The sequence below is a fragment of the Martes martes genome (assembly GCF_963455335.1).
Source record: "Martes martes genome assembly, chromosome: 5".
NCBI lineage: Eukaryota > Metazoa > Chordata > Mammalia > Carnivora > Mustelidae > Martes > Martes martes.
The window spans coordinates 33,418,385-33,432,611 of record NC_137892.1 but is presented as its reverse complement, the minus strand read 5'-3'; the positions used below and the strand labels follow the sequence as shown (position 1 = coordinate 33,432,611).

At 36.0% G+C, this 14,227-nt stretch overlaps 1 protein-coding gene across 1 annotated transcript in view; it reads left to right on the top strand.

The window, feature by feature from the left end:
• The window catches only part of APC (APC regulator of WNT signaling pathway), a 137,370-nt gene that overhangs the window by 57,958 nt on the left and 65,185 nt on the right, over positions 1-14,227 (top strand). The window contains exons 2-3 of the mRNA XM_080803914.1: positions 3,109-3,193; positions 4,248-4,449. Coding sequence (XP_080660040.1) covers positions 3,109-3,193; positions 4,248-4,449 — 287 coding nt within the window. The remainder of the gene's footprint in view (positions 1-3,108; positions 3,194-4,247; positions 4,450-14,227) is intronic.

The window sequence follows — 14,227 nt, the reverse complement described above, 5'->3', positions numbered from 1 at the left end:
ACAACCAAAATGCCCATCAAGTGGATAAAGGATAAATCAGTTGAGGCATATTCATACAATGGACTACTACACAGCATTAAAAACAATTAACTAATAACATTTGGTAGCCTGGATGTATCTCATATTTGGTGAGCAAAAAACTTGGGACACAAAAGACTATATGTTATGTTTTCCCATTTATATGAAATTCACAAACATGCCAAACTAACGGAAAGTCTTAAAAATTTTTTTTAAACCTTAAATTTCAATAATTTTATTTGCCGTTATGGTTACAACTTTTATCAGTAGATTTCTAACAATATGTATAGAAACTTTTTTTAAAAACCCTTATTACAAGTTGTACATATTTAATATTTTTAAAAATTGGGAAATAGGGACAAATAAAAAGATACCAAATCACCCATTAAAAATTCTTTTTTTAAATTCTTTTTAAATCAGAGGTAACCTGTGACAATGTACATATTTTTCTCTCTGCCCATTCTGTGCAGGCATGCATTTGATGGGATTTAGAAATTTAATATATTGTCATAATCTTTTCATATCATTAAGTATTTGGTGATATTACAGCTGCATAGTATTCCATTGTATGGCCAATGCTATAAGTTTAATTGATTTTTATTATTGGGTGTCCAAGTTTACATGGCCTTTTAATTTGGTTTTGATGTTATTTTTTTTTAAATTATTTTTAGTTTTGAAAAATTAGGTATATGTCAAGGATATGCCAAGGATTTCCTTTTGTTGTTTTTGAACTTATACATCTTTGTACCTTTTCTAAAAACAGTATTTTTTGTAATACCCATTGTTGAAAAATTATAAAACAAAACAAAAAAAATTTCTTGTAACCTCACCTTCTTAGAATACTACTGTTAACATTTTGATGATTGTTTTCAGCATCAGTGCCATTTGGGAATTTGTTGAAAATGCAGTTTTTCAGTCTCCATCCCATACTTAGTGAATGAACAGTCTCCAGTGTAACTAGCACTTCAGGTGATTCTGATCCATACTGAAATTTCAAACCCACCCTTGTAGACTTTGGAGAAGAATCTTGTATGGAAACTTGATCAGAGCTATGCTTTAAAGGCTTTACTGTAAAAATAATAATAAAAATAAATAAAGTAAAATAAAATAAAAGTCTTACTCTGAACACAGAAGTCCAATGCAAGGTAGAAACATACAATAAGATTATTTTAGTAGTTTGGAAGATTAATAACCAGTATGGTGGCAGTAAGAATAGAAAAGAGATGGTTCTAAGAGAAACACTAGAGGTTGAATACAGAATTTGAAAACTGATTGGTGATAGGAAGGAGTTCATGCTAAGGATTTGCGTGTCTGGGGAAGAAAAGGCTTATTTATATTTAACTGACAAGATACAAGGCAAAGAACATATTGTAATGGCACAAAATGATAGTTCTGGACATTTACATAGGAAGTGCATATCATCCAGATGTAAAGCATGTATCAGTGAAATTGGGAAATTGAATCTGAAGTTTGCAAGTGAGGTTAGGATTAGAGACATATAATTTGAAGTTATCTGTGGAAGGGTTGTTGTTGAATTCAAGGCTGGAGAGTATAATTATAGAAATAGGGATAAGATTAAATGATCATTGAAGGACTATAAGTAGTAACAGTGGATGGATGGATGGAAGGAGAATTGGGATCCTGAAAAACAGATAGCTTAGAAGGATAGTTCTCGAACTTTACTGAAGCACTGGTGTCCTGAAGTTTGTAGTAGATGTCATTCAAAGATGGCATCCTGTATAAATTTGTTTCCTGTCCCAGGAAACAATGTGAAATGTGATACATTTCAGCCATAATAATCTGAATATGAGTATTAGTCACCTCCATGTTCCTGTATCTATTTACCGAAGCCTTTCAACCTCCAACACGGTCTATTATTTGAAGGTCAGATCTTAAGACCACAGGCTAACATAGGCATTTTTTTTTTTTTAAGATTTTTATCTATTTATTTGACAGAGATCACAAGTAGGCAGAGTGGCAGGCGGGGAGGGGGGGAGGAAGCAGACTCTCCGCTGAGCAGAGAACCTGATGCAGGGCTCGATCCCAGGACCCCTGGATCACGACCCAAGCTGAAGGCAGAGGCCCAGTCCACTGAGCCACCCAGGCGCACCAAGACATTCTTTTTTTTAATGCTGATCACGTCACTGTCAAGATAAACCAGTAAAGTTGTCTTTGCTGCATTCACTCACTTTTTGACAGATTTCCTTTTCAATCTGTTTTTGGTCATTTTTCATTTTGGAGAATACTGCCCATAGTTACAGGTCATAAATGTTCAAGAACATTGTTTTGCATTTGGAAACTTAATTGGCCAATAAGGACTTTGCTGGAAATTTGAATGGAATGCCCCAGGATATGAAAGCTATAACATAAATTATTATTAAGGAACATGCAAAAAAACTGTTAGAAAATGATATGAAAGCTATAACATAAATTATTATTAAGGAACATGCAAAAAAACTGTTAGAAAATGACAGTTTCTAGCACTCTTTGAGGAAAATTGATCAAGAGAAGGATTTCGATGGGAAAGGAAATAATGGCATCAGAAGTCAGGAGGCAGTGAGCATAATTATTTCAATATCTGCTGAATATAAATCAGTATGCTAATAGTATATACTTACATATGGTATATAAAAGCTTGAATATGTATTAGGGTGTTAAATAAAACAGCATATTATAATTGTTAATTTGGTTTTTTTCATGGTCATGGTGGTGCAAGCTTCAGAGACATGGATTCTAAACACATATCTAGCTTTTACAGCTTCTATAGGGCTTTGAGTCTTGATTGACCCATATGAAAAATGAGAATAATTCACCTTATTGTATGTTTTAAAAGTTAGGGATAATGTATCTTATGGAAACTCCCCATAATCTCTATTATCACAAAATATCACTGTTGTTGGGATGTAATTCATTACTCATAATTAATAATAGATAATATATATAAAGTGCTTTACAGATTCAGATATATTTTCAGATTGATCTGAAACTTTTTTCCCCAGCACACCTAAATATCAAGAAACTTAGAATCATTCTATCTAGAATAATTACGTAGAATTTTGTCACGGTAATATATTGTGTTCTTTTTTGCAGGAAGTACTTAAACAACTACAAGGAAGTATTGAAGATGAAGCTATGGCTTCCTCTGGACAGATTGATTTATTAGAGCGTCTCAAAGGTAGATTTTTAAAAGGTGTTTTAAAATAATTTTTAAGCTCCTGTTGTCAGCTTTAGGTGTGCATATCCAAGTACAGGTTCTCTTGATTTGAATGTTACTTTCAGTTTTCTTGGTATAACAGCCTTATCTCTTAGGATTTAGTTGTTAAAATACAGATATGTAAAATCTGTATTTACTTGTCATTCCTTCAGTTAAACATTTAACTGGCTTTAAATCAACTACTTTAAATTCCTTATTTGATCATTTTCAGCTCTTTTTAAAGCTCATTGCTATTCTGCCAGTCACTAAATAGGCCTTTAGGAAGCTGTATGCCATACACTGGGCCTCTTGCCTTTCTTGAAGGAATAGTGTCCTTCTCTGTTCCATCCAAGGTAGAATTACTTTTTCTTTCCAGTTACATAAGCTGATTATATGCAATTTTTGGTATAATTTTGAAAAAATAACTTTCTCACTTTATTGCTTAAAAATTCAAATACTGAAAAAACAGGGAAAGTGCTTGATTATTATAGTTGGAACTAGACTGAGAAATTATCTTTGAGTCCTCAAATATATTATTTTTTAGCAGGAATCTAAGGAAAGATATTTTGTCTGATTTTCCTTTAACATACTCATTTTCCCCCTGACTCAAGCTACATTGGAGGGAAAGTTTAGTCATTCTCTTCCTAAATAAGTGTTTGTTCAATCATGTGTATTTGTGGCTTCTTCTGTTAGAAATTCAAGTTGCGGTGAACATTTTTTTTTAATGATTAGATATTTGTATTTATTGCAATTCTACCTGGAACCAGGAGTCAGTGAAAATCTCACAGCCTTAGCATTTGTGATAAGGATTCTCTGTTCCCTACATAAATTTGCTGCTCTATAGCTGCCATAATTTAGTACTTCCACCAGCTTTATATAATATATATAATGTATATTAAATTATAAAATGAGTTCAAATTTAGAAGACTAAAATGTGAATCTGATATTTTATTTTTAAGACAATATAATTGCCTTAGCAATATTTTAGACCACATAAAGCAACTGTTATATAAAAACTTGTCTCTCTTTTATTTAGAACTTAACTTAGATAGCAGTAATTTCCCTGGAGTGAAACTGCGGTCAAAAATGTCCCTCCGTTCTTATGGGAGCCGTGAAGGATCTGTATCTAGTCGTTCAGGAGAGTGCAGTCCTGTTCCTATGGGTTCGTTTCCAAGAAGAGGGTTTGTAAACGGAAGCAGAGAAAATACCGGTTATTTAGAAGAACTTGAGAAAGAGAGGTAACTTTTCTTCATTAACTTGTAAACTCCCATGTTTACTATCATTTTGTCATTTTAAAGCATGTGTGGCAAATAATCAGTAAGAGCGAATTTTGTATTTATTTATTCAAAGATAGTAGGTTACTGATCATACTTATATTAAATCTAAACATGTAAAGAGGCAGTATTAAATATGCAAATGTAAAGTAGGATTTAGTTGTTAAAATACAGATATGTAAAATCTGTATTTACTTGTCATTCCTTCAGTTAAACATTTAACTGGCTTTAAATCAACTACTTTAAATTCCTTATTTGATCATTGATCAAAAAAAAATTCTTGGGCTTCTAAGAGACTTGTACTTTGTTACTTAAATACTTCAAATGCCCTGTACATTGAGTAAGTAAGCATGTGATCACAATAGTTATGTCACATTAAACACAAACTGATTTTTTTTTAAGATTTTATTTATTTATTTGTCAGAGAGAGAGAGAGAGCACACACAAGCAGGCAGAGTGGTAGGCAGAGGCAGCGAGAGAGGCAGGCTCCCCACAGAGCAAGAAGCCCGATGCAGGACTCGATGCCAGGACCCTGGGATCATGACCTGAGCTGAAGGCAGCGGCTTAACCAACTGAGCCACCCAGGTTTCCCCATGTAACTGATTTTTAATTGAGCTTCTTGTTACCTTTTGGAATAAATTCAGTAATTAGGGAGCCAGTATGAGGTAACTGTTTCCATTAGGGAAAGCCTATTACAAGTGGCCACAAATATAACATTTCTTAATTTATCACTTTCAGTATCTTAAAAAACATTGCTTAATATATATTATCTGGTTTCTCGCAGCTTATTTATTAATTCTTCTCTTACTGAAGTTAAAATGATCTCACTACAAATACCAGAATATGTATCATTTTCAAGAACTTTGTCAAGTGTTGTGTAAAAGATTATGAATTCCTTAATGCGTGAATAATGTTTTTTAATACTCCTAAAATTCTATTAAACATTCAAGAATATTAAAATGTACAAACATTACATATTCGCTTTGGGACCTTGGTCATGTCATTAAATTTTCTGTCATGTTCTTCTATAAAATAGGGATATGGCTCTACCTTGCCCAGTTGTACAAAGTGGTTATTAGTATAAAAATGTCCAGCATATCTAAGTAAAAGGCAAAAGACCTTTTACTGCTTTCTCTCTGGTTTTAGGTGTGTCCATCTGTAAAAATAGGGTAATCTTCTGGACCAGAAGTAATGTAAAGCTTTCTTTCATCTTGAGTTTACTGAGTCTCTGTATCATACCTTGAAGCAGGATTGTTTCTGTCTGACAATATAGGAAACACTATTGTGAATAATAAGAAGCTAACTGGGGTCTACAGTCCATCTCTGTCCTCTTTGAGCTCTATGAAGACACAAAGGATATGTGAGGGTACCCCCTTTCCTAGGAACTTGCTTTGCTTCGTGTAGATAAAGTCCCAAGTTTATTAGCAGAGAGAGAGAAGAGAGTGTGTGTGTGTATAGTTCTGATATATCTTGGTACCTCTTGGTTCTCACTGTGTTGGAGGGAGGTAAGTTGAGTCCTTGCATATACAACAGAATCGCTACTTTGCTCTCATGCTCAATTGATATTTTAGATAGGTCTAGGCTCAAACTCATTTTCCTTCTTCATTGTCAATGTCTTTGATGAGAAATTTAATACCAATCTGATTCTCATTCCTTTGAAGGTTGCCATTTCTCTTAGAAGCCTTTAGAATGCCTCAGTATATGAGTTTTCTTCATTTATTGTACTGGGTACTCACTGTGTCCTTTTAATCTGAAAGTTTATTTTCTTCAGCTTTTGAAAATTCTGTTAGTTATTTCTTTGACGATTTTCTCCTCTGTTTTTTCACTCTTTCTTTCCCTCTCTTAAGTCATAGATACACACTCTCTCTCTCTCTCTCTCTCTCTTTTTTTTTTCTTGTTATCTATATTGCCCGAGATAAGTGTTAGGAAGTAGTCAAGCCAGGGTTCAAACCCAGCTGCACAGCTTTATAACCATTTTGAACCTCAGTTTTCCAGTCCAAAGAGTGAGCCTAAGAATAACTACCTCAAAGGATGTAGTGAAGATTAAATTAGGTTTTTAAAAAATACTCAGCAGTATGTCTAGTACTTAGAACATTCAATAAATGTAAGCTATTATCATGTTAGCTATTTGCTCATTTAACAAGTATTTATTAAATGCTTAGTACATATGTGCCATGCTCTTTTAGGTGACCCTAAGTTAGCTAGAGGACTAAGACAACACAAAACTTACATTTTAAAGAAGACTCTGAACAATCACTAAAAAAGTCTAAACCCTAAAGACCTACCTGCCTCGTGATTTAGACCTGTTTTCATTTCTGAGCCTTAAACACTGTGATCAACCACTATCATTTAACCACTTGTTAACATTATGTCTCAAAACACTGTAACCTTGACTTCCCCAGAGCGTTTTACCATAGTTCCACTTTAAACGTGACAGTAACAGTTTGTCCCTGTTCTCAGCAGCCTCCCTATCACTCTACAACCACCACTAACATTGGCCTATCAGTTTAAGCACTTATGACACCCAGCTCTTACTTAATGAGCCTATTTATTGGAGAATAATCAGAGGAAATAGTAGCATCACCATTTGTTCCCCACCTAAGTCCTGGTAGGTCCTGCAGGTTCTTACCAGGGAGCGCTGAAAAATAGAATCAGAGCACATCTTTGTGCCAGCTTCTGAAAGGGTTTAGGCATTCTGCAGTGCTTTCTCCTGCTTCTGTTGTCAGAAATGGGAGAGAAGAGGCAGCTTCCCATTGGTCTGCACTCCCCCCAAGGTTGCTATATCATAAGCAGGGGCTTACTGTCTTCCCATGGATTCCCTCACTGCTGAAGTTGCCACAACAAAAATGAAGGCTTCTTTCTTTCTTTCTTTCTTTTTTTTTTTTTGTTGTTTCTCAGTAAAGGAAAGGGAATTTTAGCAAGACCATAACCTTCCACATACTCACATGCATGCATATTTTGCAAAACAGTAAGATCAAACAGAATTTTAAAGTAACAGTATTAGAGTGGGGATCATCTTTGTAAATGAGCAAGCTCCAGAAGCAGTAGTAGAAAATATCCACAAATTTGCCTACAAAAAAAAAATCAAAATTTTTTACATGACAGAAACATTATAAACAAAATTAAAAGACAAGTGATAAACAAAAAATATATTTGCAATGCATATAACCAACAAAGTAGAATCTTTTTTGTTTTTTTTTTTAAGTGAAAATTTAGGGCCTTGCTCTTTTTTTTTTTTTAAGTGTTTTATGTTATCTTAATCACCATAGAGTACATCATTAGTTTTTGATGTAGTGTTCCATGATTCATTGTTTGCATGTAACACCCAGTGCTCCATGCAATATGTGCCGTCCTTAATACCCTTCACCGGGCTCACCCATCCCTCCATCCCCCTCCCCTCTAAAACCTTCAGTTTGTTTCTCAGAGTCCACGGTCTCTCATGGTTTCTCTCCCCTTCTGATCCCCACTGGCTTCATTTTTCCCTTCCTTCTCCTAATTTTCTCCATGTTATTATGTTCTACAAATAAGTGAAACCATATGATAACTGGCTTTCACTTTTTGACTGATTTCACTTAGCATGATCTCCTCCAGTCCCATCCATGTTGATGCAAATGTTGGGTATTCATCCTTTCCGATGGCTGAGTAGTATTCCATTGTATATAGGGACCACATCTTCTTTATCCATTTGTCTATTGAGGGGCATCTTGGCTTCTTCCACAGTTTGGCTACTGTGGACATTGCTGCTATGAACACTGGGGTGCATATGGCCCTACATCTGTATCTTTGGGGTAAATACCCAGTAGTGCAATTGCTGGGTTATAGGGTAGCTCTATTTTTAACTTTTTGAGGAAACTTCACGTTGTTTTCCAAAGTGGCTGTACCAACCTGCTTTCTCACCAATAGTGTAAGAGGGTTCCCCTTCTGCACAACCTCTCCAACATTTGTTGTTTCTTGTCTTGTCAATTTTTGCCATTCTAACTGGTGTAAGGTGGTATCTCAGTGTGGTTTTGATTTTAATTTCCCTGATGGCTAATGATGTTCAACATTTTTTCATGTGTCTGTTAGCCATCTGTATGTCTTATATGGAGAAGTGTCTGTTCATGTGTTTTGCCCATTTTTGAGTTGATTATCTGTTTTGTGTGTGTTGAGTTTGAGAAGTTCTTTATAGATCTTGGATTCCAGCCCTTTATCTGTAGAGTCATTTGCAAATATCTTCTCCCATTCCATGGGTTGCCTCTTTGTTTCGTTGACTGTTTTCTTTGCTATGCAGAAGCTTTTTATCTTGAAGTCCCAAAAGTTCATTTTCGCTTTTGTTTCCCTTGCCTTTGGAGATATATATATATATATTTTTTTTTTTTAAGATTTTATTTATTTATTTATTTATTTTTTAAGATTTTATTTATTTATTTATTTATTTATTATTATTATAAGATTTTTTTTAAGATTTTATTTTTTTTTAAGATTTTATTTATTTATCCAACAGAGAGAGATCACAGGTAGGCAGAGAGGCAGGCAGAGAGAGAGAGAGAGGGAAGCAGGCTCCCTGCTGAGCAGAAAGCTCGATGCGGGACTCGATCCCAGGACCCTGAGACCATGACCCGAGCTGAAGGCAGCGGCTTAACCCACTGAGCCACCCAGGCGCCCTGGAGATATATTTTAAAAGAAGTTGCTGTTGCTGATGTCGAAGAGGTTACTCCCTATGTTTTTCTCTAGGATTTTGATGCTTTCCTGTCTCACATTGAAGTCTTTTATCTATTTAGAGTTTATCTTTGTGTGTGCTGTAAGAGAATGGTCATGTTTCATTCTTCTGTATACAGCTGTCCAATATTCCCAGCAGCATTGATTGAAGAGACTGTCTTTTTGCCATTGGATAATTTTTCCTGCTTTGTCGAAGATTAGTTGACCCTAGAGTTGAGAGTCCATATCTGGGCTCTCTGTTGTGTTCCATTGATCAATGAGTCTGTTTCTGTGCCAGTACCATGCTGTCTTGGTGATCACAGCTTTGTAATATAGCTTGAAATAAGGCAACCTGATGCCCCCAGCTTTGTTTTTCTTTTTCATCATTTCCTTGGTGATTTGGAGTCTTTTCTGGTTCCATACAAATTTTAGGATTGTTTGTTCCAGCACTTTGAAAAATGCCATTGGTATTTTGATCAGGATGGCATTGAAAGTGTAGATTGCTCTGGGAAGCATAGACATTGTAACAGTGTTTTCTCATCTTTTTGTGTCTTCAACTTCCTTCATAAGTGTTCTGTAGTTTGTAAAGTATGGATCCTTTACTTCTTCGGTTAGGTTTATTCTAAGGTGTCTTAAAGTTTTTGGTTCTATTTTAAATAGAACCCATTCTCTAATTTCTCTGTCTACAGTTACATTGTTAGTGTGTGTATAGGAAAGCAACTGATTTCTGTGCATTGATTTTGTATCCTGCCACATTACTGAATTGCTATATGAGTTCTAGTAATTTAGGGATGGAGTCTTTTGGGTTTTCCACATAAAGTATCATGTCATCTGTGAAGAGAGAGTTTACTTCTTCTTTGCCAATTTGAATACCTTTTATTTCTTTTTGTTGTCTGATTGCTGTTGCCAGGATTCCCAGTACTACGTTGAACAGTAGTGGCGAGAGGGGGCATCCTTGTCCTGTTTCTGATCTTAAGGGAAAGGCTCTCAGCTTTTCTTCATTGAGAATGATACTCATTGTGTGTGTTTGGGTTTTTTTTTTTTTTAAGATTTTATTTATTTATTTGACAGAGAGAGATCATAAGTAGGCAGAGAGGCAGACAGAGAGAGAGGAGGAAGCAGACTCCCCGCCGAGCAGAGAGCCTGATGTGGGGCTCGATCCCAGGACCCTGAGATCATGACCTGAGCCGAAGGCAGAGGCTTCAACCCACTGAGCCACCCAGGCGCCCCTCATTGTGTGTTTTTTATAGATGATTTTTATGAAATTGAAGAATCTTGCCTCTCTCCCTACACTCTGAAGAGTTTTAATCAGGAAAGGATGCTGTATTTTATCAGATGCTTTTTCTGCATCAATTGAGAGGACCATGTGGTTCTTTTCTTTTCTCTTATTTATGTGTTCTGTCACATTGATTTACAAATGTTGAACCACCCTTACATCCCAGGGATAAATCCCACCTGGTCCTGATGGATAATCCTTTTAATGTACTGTTGGATCCTATTAGCTAGGATCTTGTTGAGAATTTTGGCACCCGTATTCATCTGGGATATTGGTCTGTAATTCTCCTTTTTGATGGGGTCTTTGCCTGGTTTTGGGATCAAGGTAATGCTGGCCTCATAGAATGAGTTTGGAAGTTTTCCTTCTGTTTCTATTTTTTGAAACAACTTCAGGAGAATGGGTATTATTTCTTTGAATGTTTGGTAGAATTCCCCAGGGAATCCATCAGGCCGTGGGCTCTTGTTTTTTGGGAGGTTTTTGATCACTGCTTCAATCTCATTACTGGTTATTGGTCTATTTAGGTTGTCAGTTTCTTCCTTATTCAGTCTTGGTAGTTTATAGGTTTCCAGGAAGGCATCCATTTCTTCCAGGTTGCTTAATTTATTGGCATTAGTTGTTGATAATAATTTCTCATAATTGTTTCTGTTTCCTTGGTGTTAGTCATAATCTCTTCCCTTTCATTCATAATTTCACCAGTTTGGTCCTTTCTCTTCTTTTGGATAAGTCTGACTAGTGGTTTATCACTCTTACTAATTCTTTCAAAGAACCAGCTTCTGGTTTTGTTGATCTGCTCTACTGTATTTCTGGTTTCTAATTCATTGATCTCTGCTCTAATCTCAACTATTTCTCTTCTTATGCATGACTTGGGCTTTATTTGTTGTTCTTTCTCCAGTTCTTTAAGGTGTAAAGTTAATTTGTATATTTTGGATTTTTCTATTTTTTTGAACGAGGCTTGGATGGCTATGTATTTCCCCCTTAGGAGCTGCCTTTGCAGTCTTGGATCAGTGTGTTTTCATTCTCAGTGGTTTCCATGAATTGTTTAAGTTCTTTGATTTCCTGGTTGACCCAAACATTCTTTTTTTTTTTCTTTAAGACTAGTCAAGTGCAGTAGTGAGAAGTGGGGAAAGAGTAGAACAAGGAGTTCAATCTGTAACTGACTGTGAACAATCAATTGAGATAACTCACTACCTTCGGACCAGCCTGACCCAAACATTCTTAAGCAGGATGGTATTTAGCTTCCATGGGTTTGAATTTCTTTCAAATTTTCTTGTGATTGAGTTCTAGTTTCAAAGCGTTGTGGTCTGAGAATATGCAGGGAATAATCTCAGTCTTTTGGTATCAGTTGAGACCTGATTTGTGACCCAGTATGGGGTCTGTTCTGCAGAAAGTTCCATGTGCATTCGAGAAGAATGAGTATTCTGTTATTTAGGGTGGAATGTTCTGATATATCTATGACGTCCATCTGGTCCAGTTTGTCATTCAAAGCTCTTGTTTCTTTGTTGATTTTCTGCTTAGATGATCTGTCTGTTGCTGAGAGTGGAGTGTTGAGGTCTCCTACTATTAGCATATTTTTGTCATATGTCATATTAGCATATAATATGTCATATGTCATATTAGCATATTTTTGTAAATATGTCTTTATTTTGGTTGAGTTGGCTTATGTAGTTGGCTGCTCCCATGTTGGGGGCATAGATATTTACAATTGTTAGATCCTCCTGTTGGATAGACCCTTTAAGCATGATATAGTGTCCTTCTGTATCTCTAACTACAGTCTTTAGCTTAAAATCTAATTTGTCTGTTTGGGGATTGCTACCCCAGCTTTCTTTTGAGGTCCGTTGGCATGAAAGATGGTTCTCCATCCCTTCACTTTCAGTCTGGACATATCTTTGGGTTCAATATTCATCTCTTGTAGACAAATATGGATGGGTCATGTCTTTTTATCCATTCTGCAACCCTGTACCATTTCATGGGAGCATTTAGGCCATTCATGCTGAGAGTGATTCTTGAAAGATACGATTTTGTTGTCATCATGTTGCCTGTGACGTCCTTGTTTCTATAGGTTGTCTCAGTAAATTTCAGTTCTTTATCACTCTTGGGGTCTTTCTCCTTTTATAGAACTCCCCCTTAGTATTTCTTGCAGGGCCAGCTTGAGGGTCACATATTCCAAGATCAAATTTATCTTACGGAGGGAGGAGCATCAGAATAATGTCAACCTATCCTAATAATGCCAGAGACCTGGCAAGCCAGAAAGGTCTGGCAAGACATATTCAGGATACTAAATGAGAAGAGCATGCAGCCAGGGATACTTTATCCAGCAAGCCTGTCATTCAGAATGGATGGAGAGACCAGGAGCTTCCAAAACCAACAGAAACTGAAAGAATATGTGACCACCAAGCCAGCCCTGCAAGAAATATTAGGGGGGTTCTTCTAGTGTATCATTATCCATGGCATTTTACTCCCAATATAATAGTGCATCACCTTATATGCTCTTATTTTCAAATGACTTATATATTTATATACACTTGAGCTTTAAACCACATGAGGGTTAGGGACACCAATTCCCCCTGCCCCCTTCATACCTCAGGACCAACTGCTGGAGATACTCTCTCTGTAGAGATCCAGATATATCTTCTTACATCTCAGGCTGATTTTGTGGGTGTTCGGAATGGTCTCGTAGATATCCAGCTCAATTTAGGGGACTAGTTGAAATAGGGTCTCCTACTCCTCCACCATCTTTTCTCCTCCAGTACAGTCATTCTTAATATAGTTGAGGTTCTATAAATAAGTAAGAAAAAATTATAGACAAGGAACACAAATGACGTTTAAAGTTGAAAAAAAATGCTTAACCTTACACTAAAAGAAATAAAATTAAAACCATATGATATACTGTTTTAAAAAACTGGATATGCAAAAATAAATTGATGGAACATTTATATTGGTGAAAGTGGTAGGGGCATAAATTGGTACAATATCTAATAAGAGCAATAAGTTAAAAATGTACATACCCTAGGAGTTTATCTTACATACATGCTTGCACATTTGTGAAATGGGCTTATGTATAAGCAGATGCAGTGCAGCATTGTTGATAATAACAAAGGATTAGAAAGACCCTAAATGCCCTCTAAAATGAAACTAGTCATAGTGTATCCTATTATGGATTCATGCGCACTGTACAGGTATCAAAAATATGTAGGGGGGGTGCCTGGGTGGCTCAGTGGGTTAGGCCTCTGCCTTCGGCTCAGGTCATGATCCCAGGGTTCTGGGATCGAGGCCCACAACAGGCTCTCTGCTCAGCGGGAAGCCTGCTTTCCTTCCTCTCTCTCTGCCTGCCTCTCTGCCTACTTGTGATCTCTGTCTGTCAAATAAATAAATAAAATCTTAAAAAAAAAAATATGTAGGACCTTTTTATGTTCTGGCACAGAATAATCTCCCAAGATAGACTTTTTAAGTGAAAAACAAAATTTAATAGGATAATACATGGAGTAATAGGCTACTCTTCCTGTTTAAAAATGTACATGTAAGTATACACATAGATCTTTGCCATTTTAATAGAATCTCTCTGGAATATACCAATAAAATGATAATGGGGTCACTTTGGGAAAGAACCACATGATAGGAAATCATAGACTTTTTGTACCTACCGAGTCGTATCCCATGAACACCTTTATTTTGCATTTATGTTTAAAATGGTAAGATATAGAGTAACTTGATAAAGAATGTTATTGAGGACATTGACTGGGTTGTGTAGGAGTTACATAGCAAATCCATCTTCAAATTACAAACTAAGAA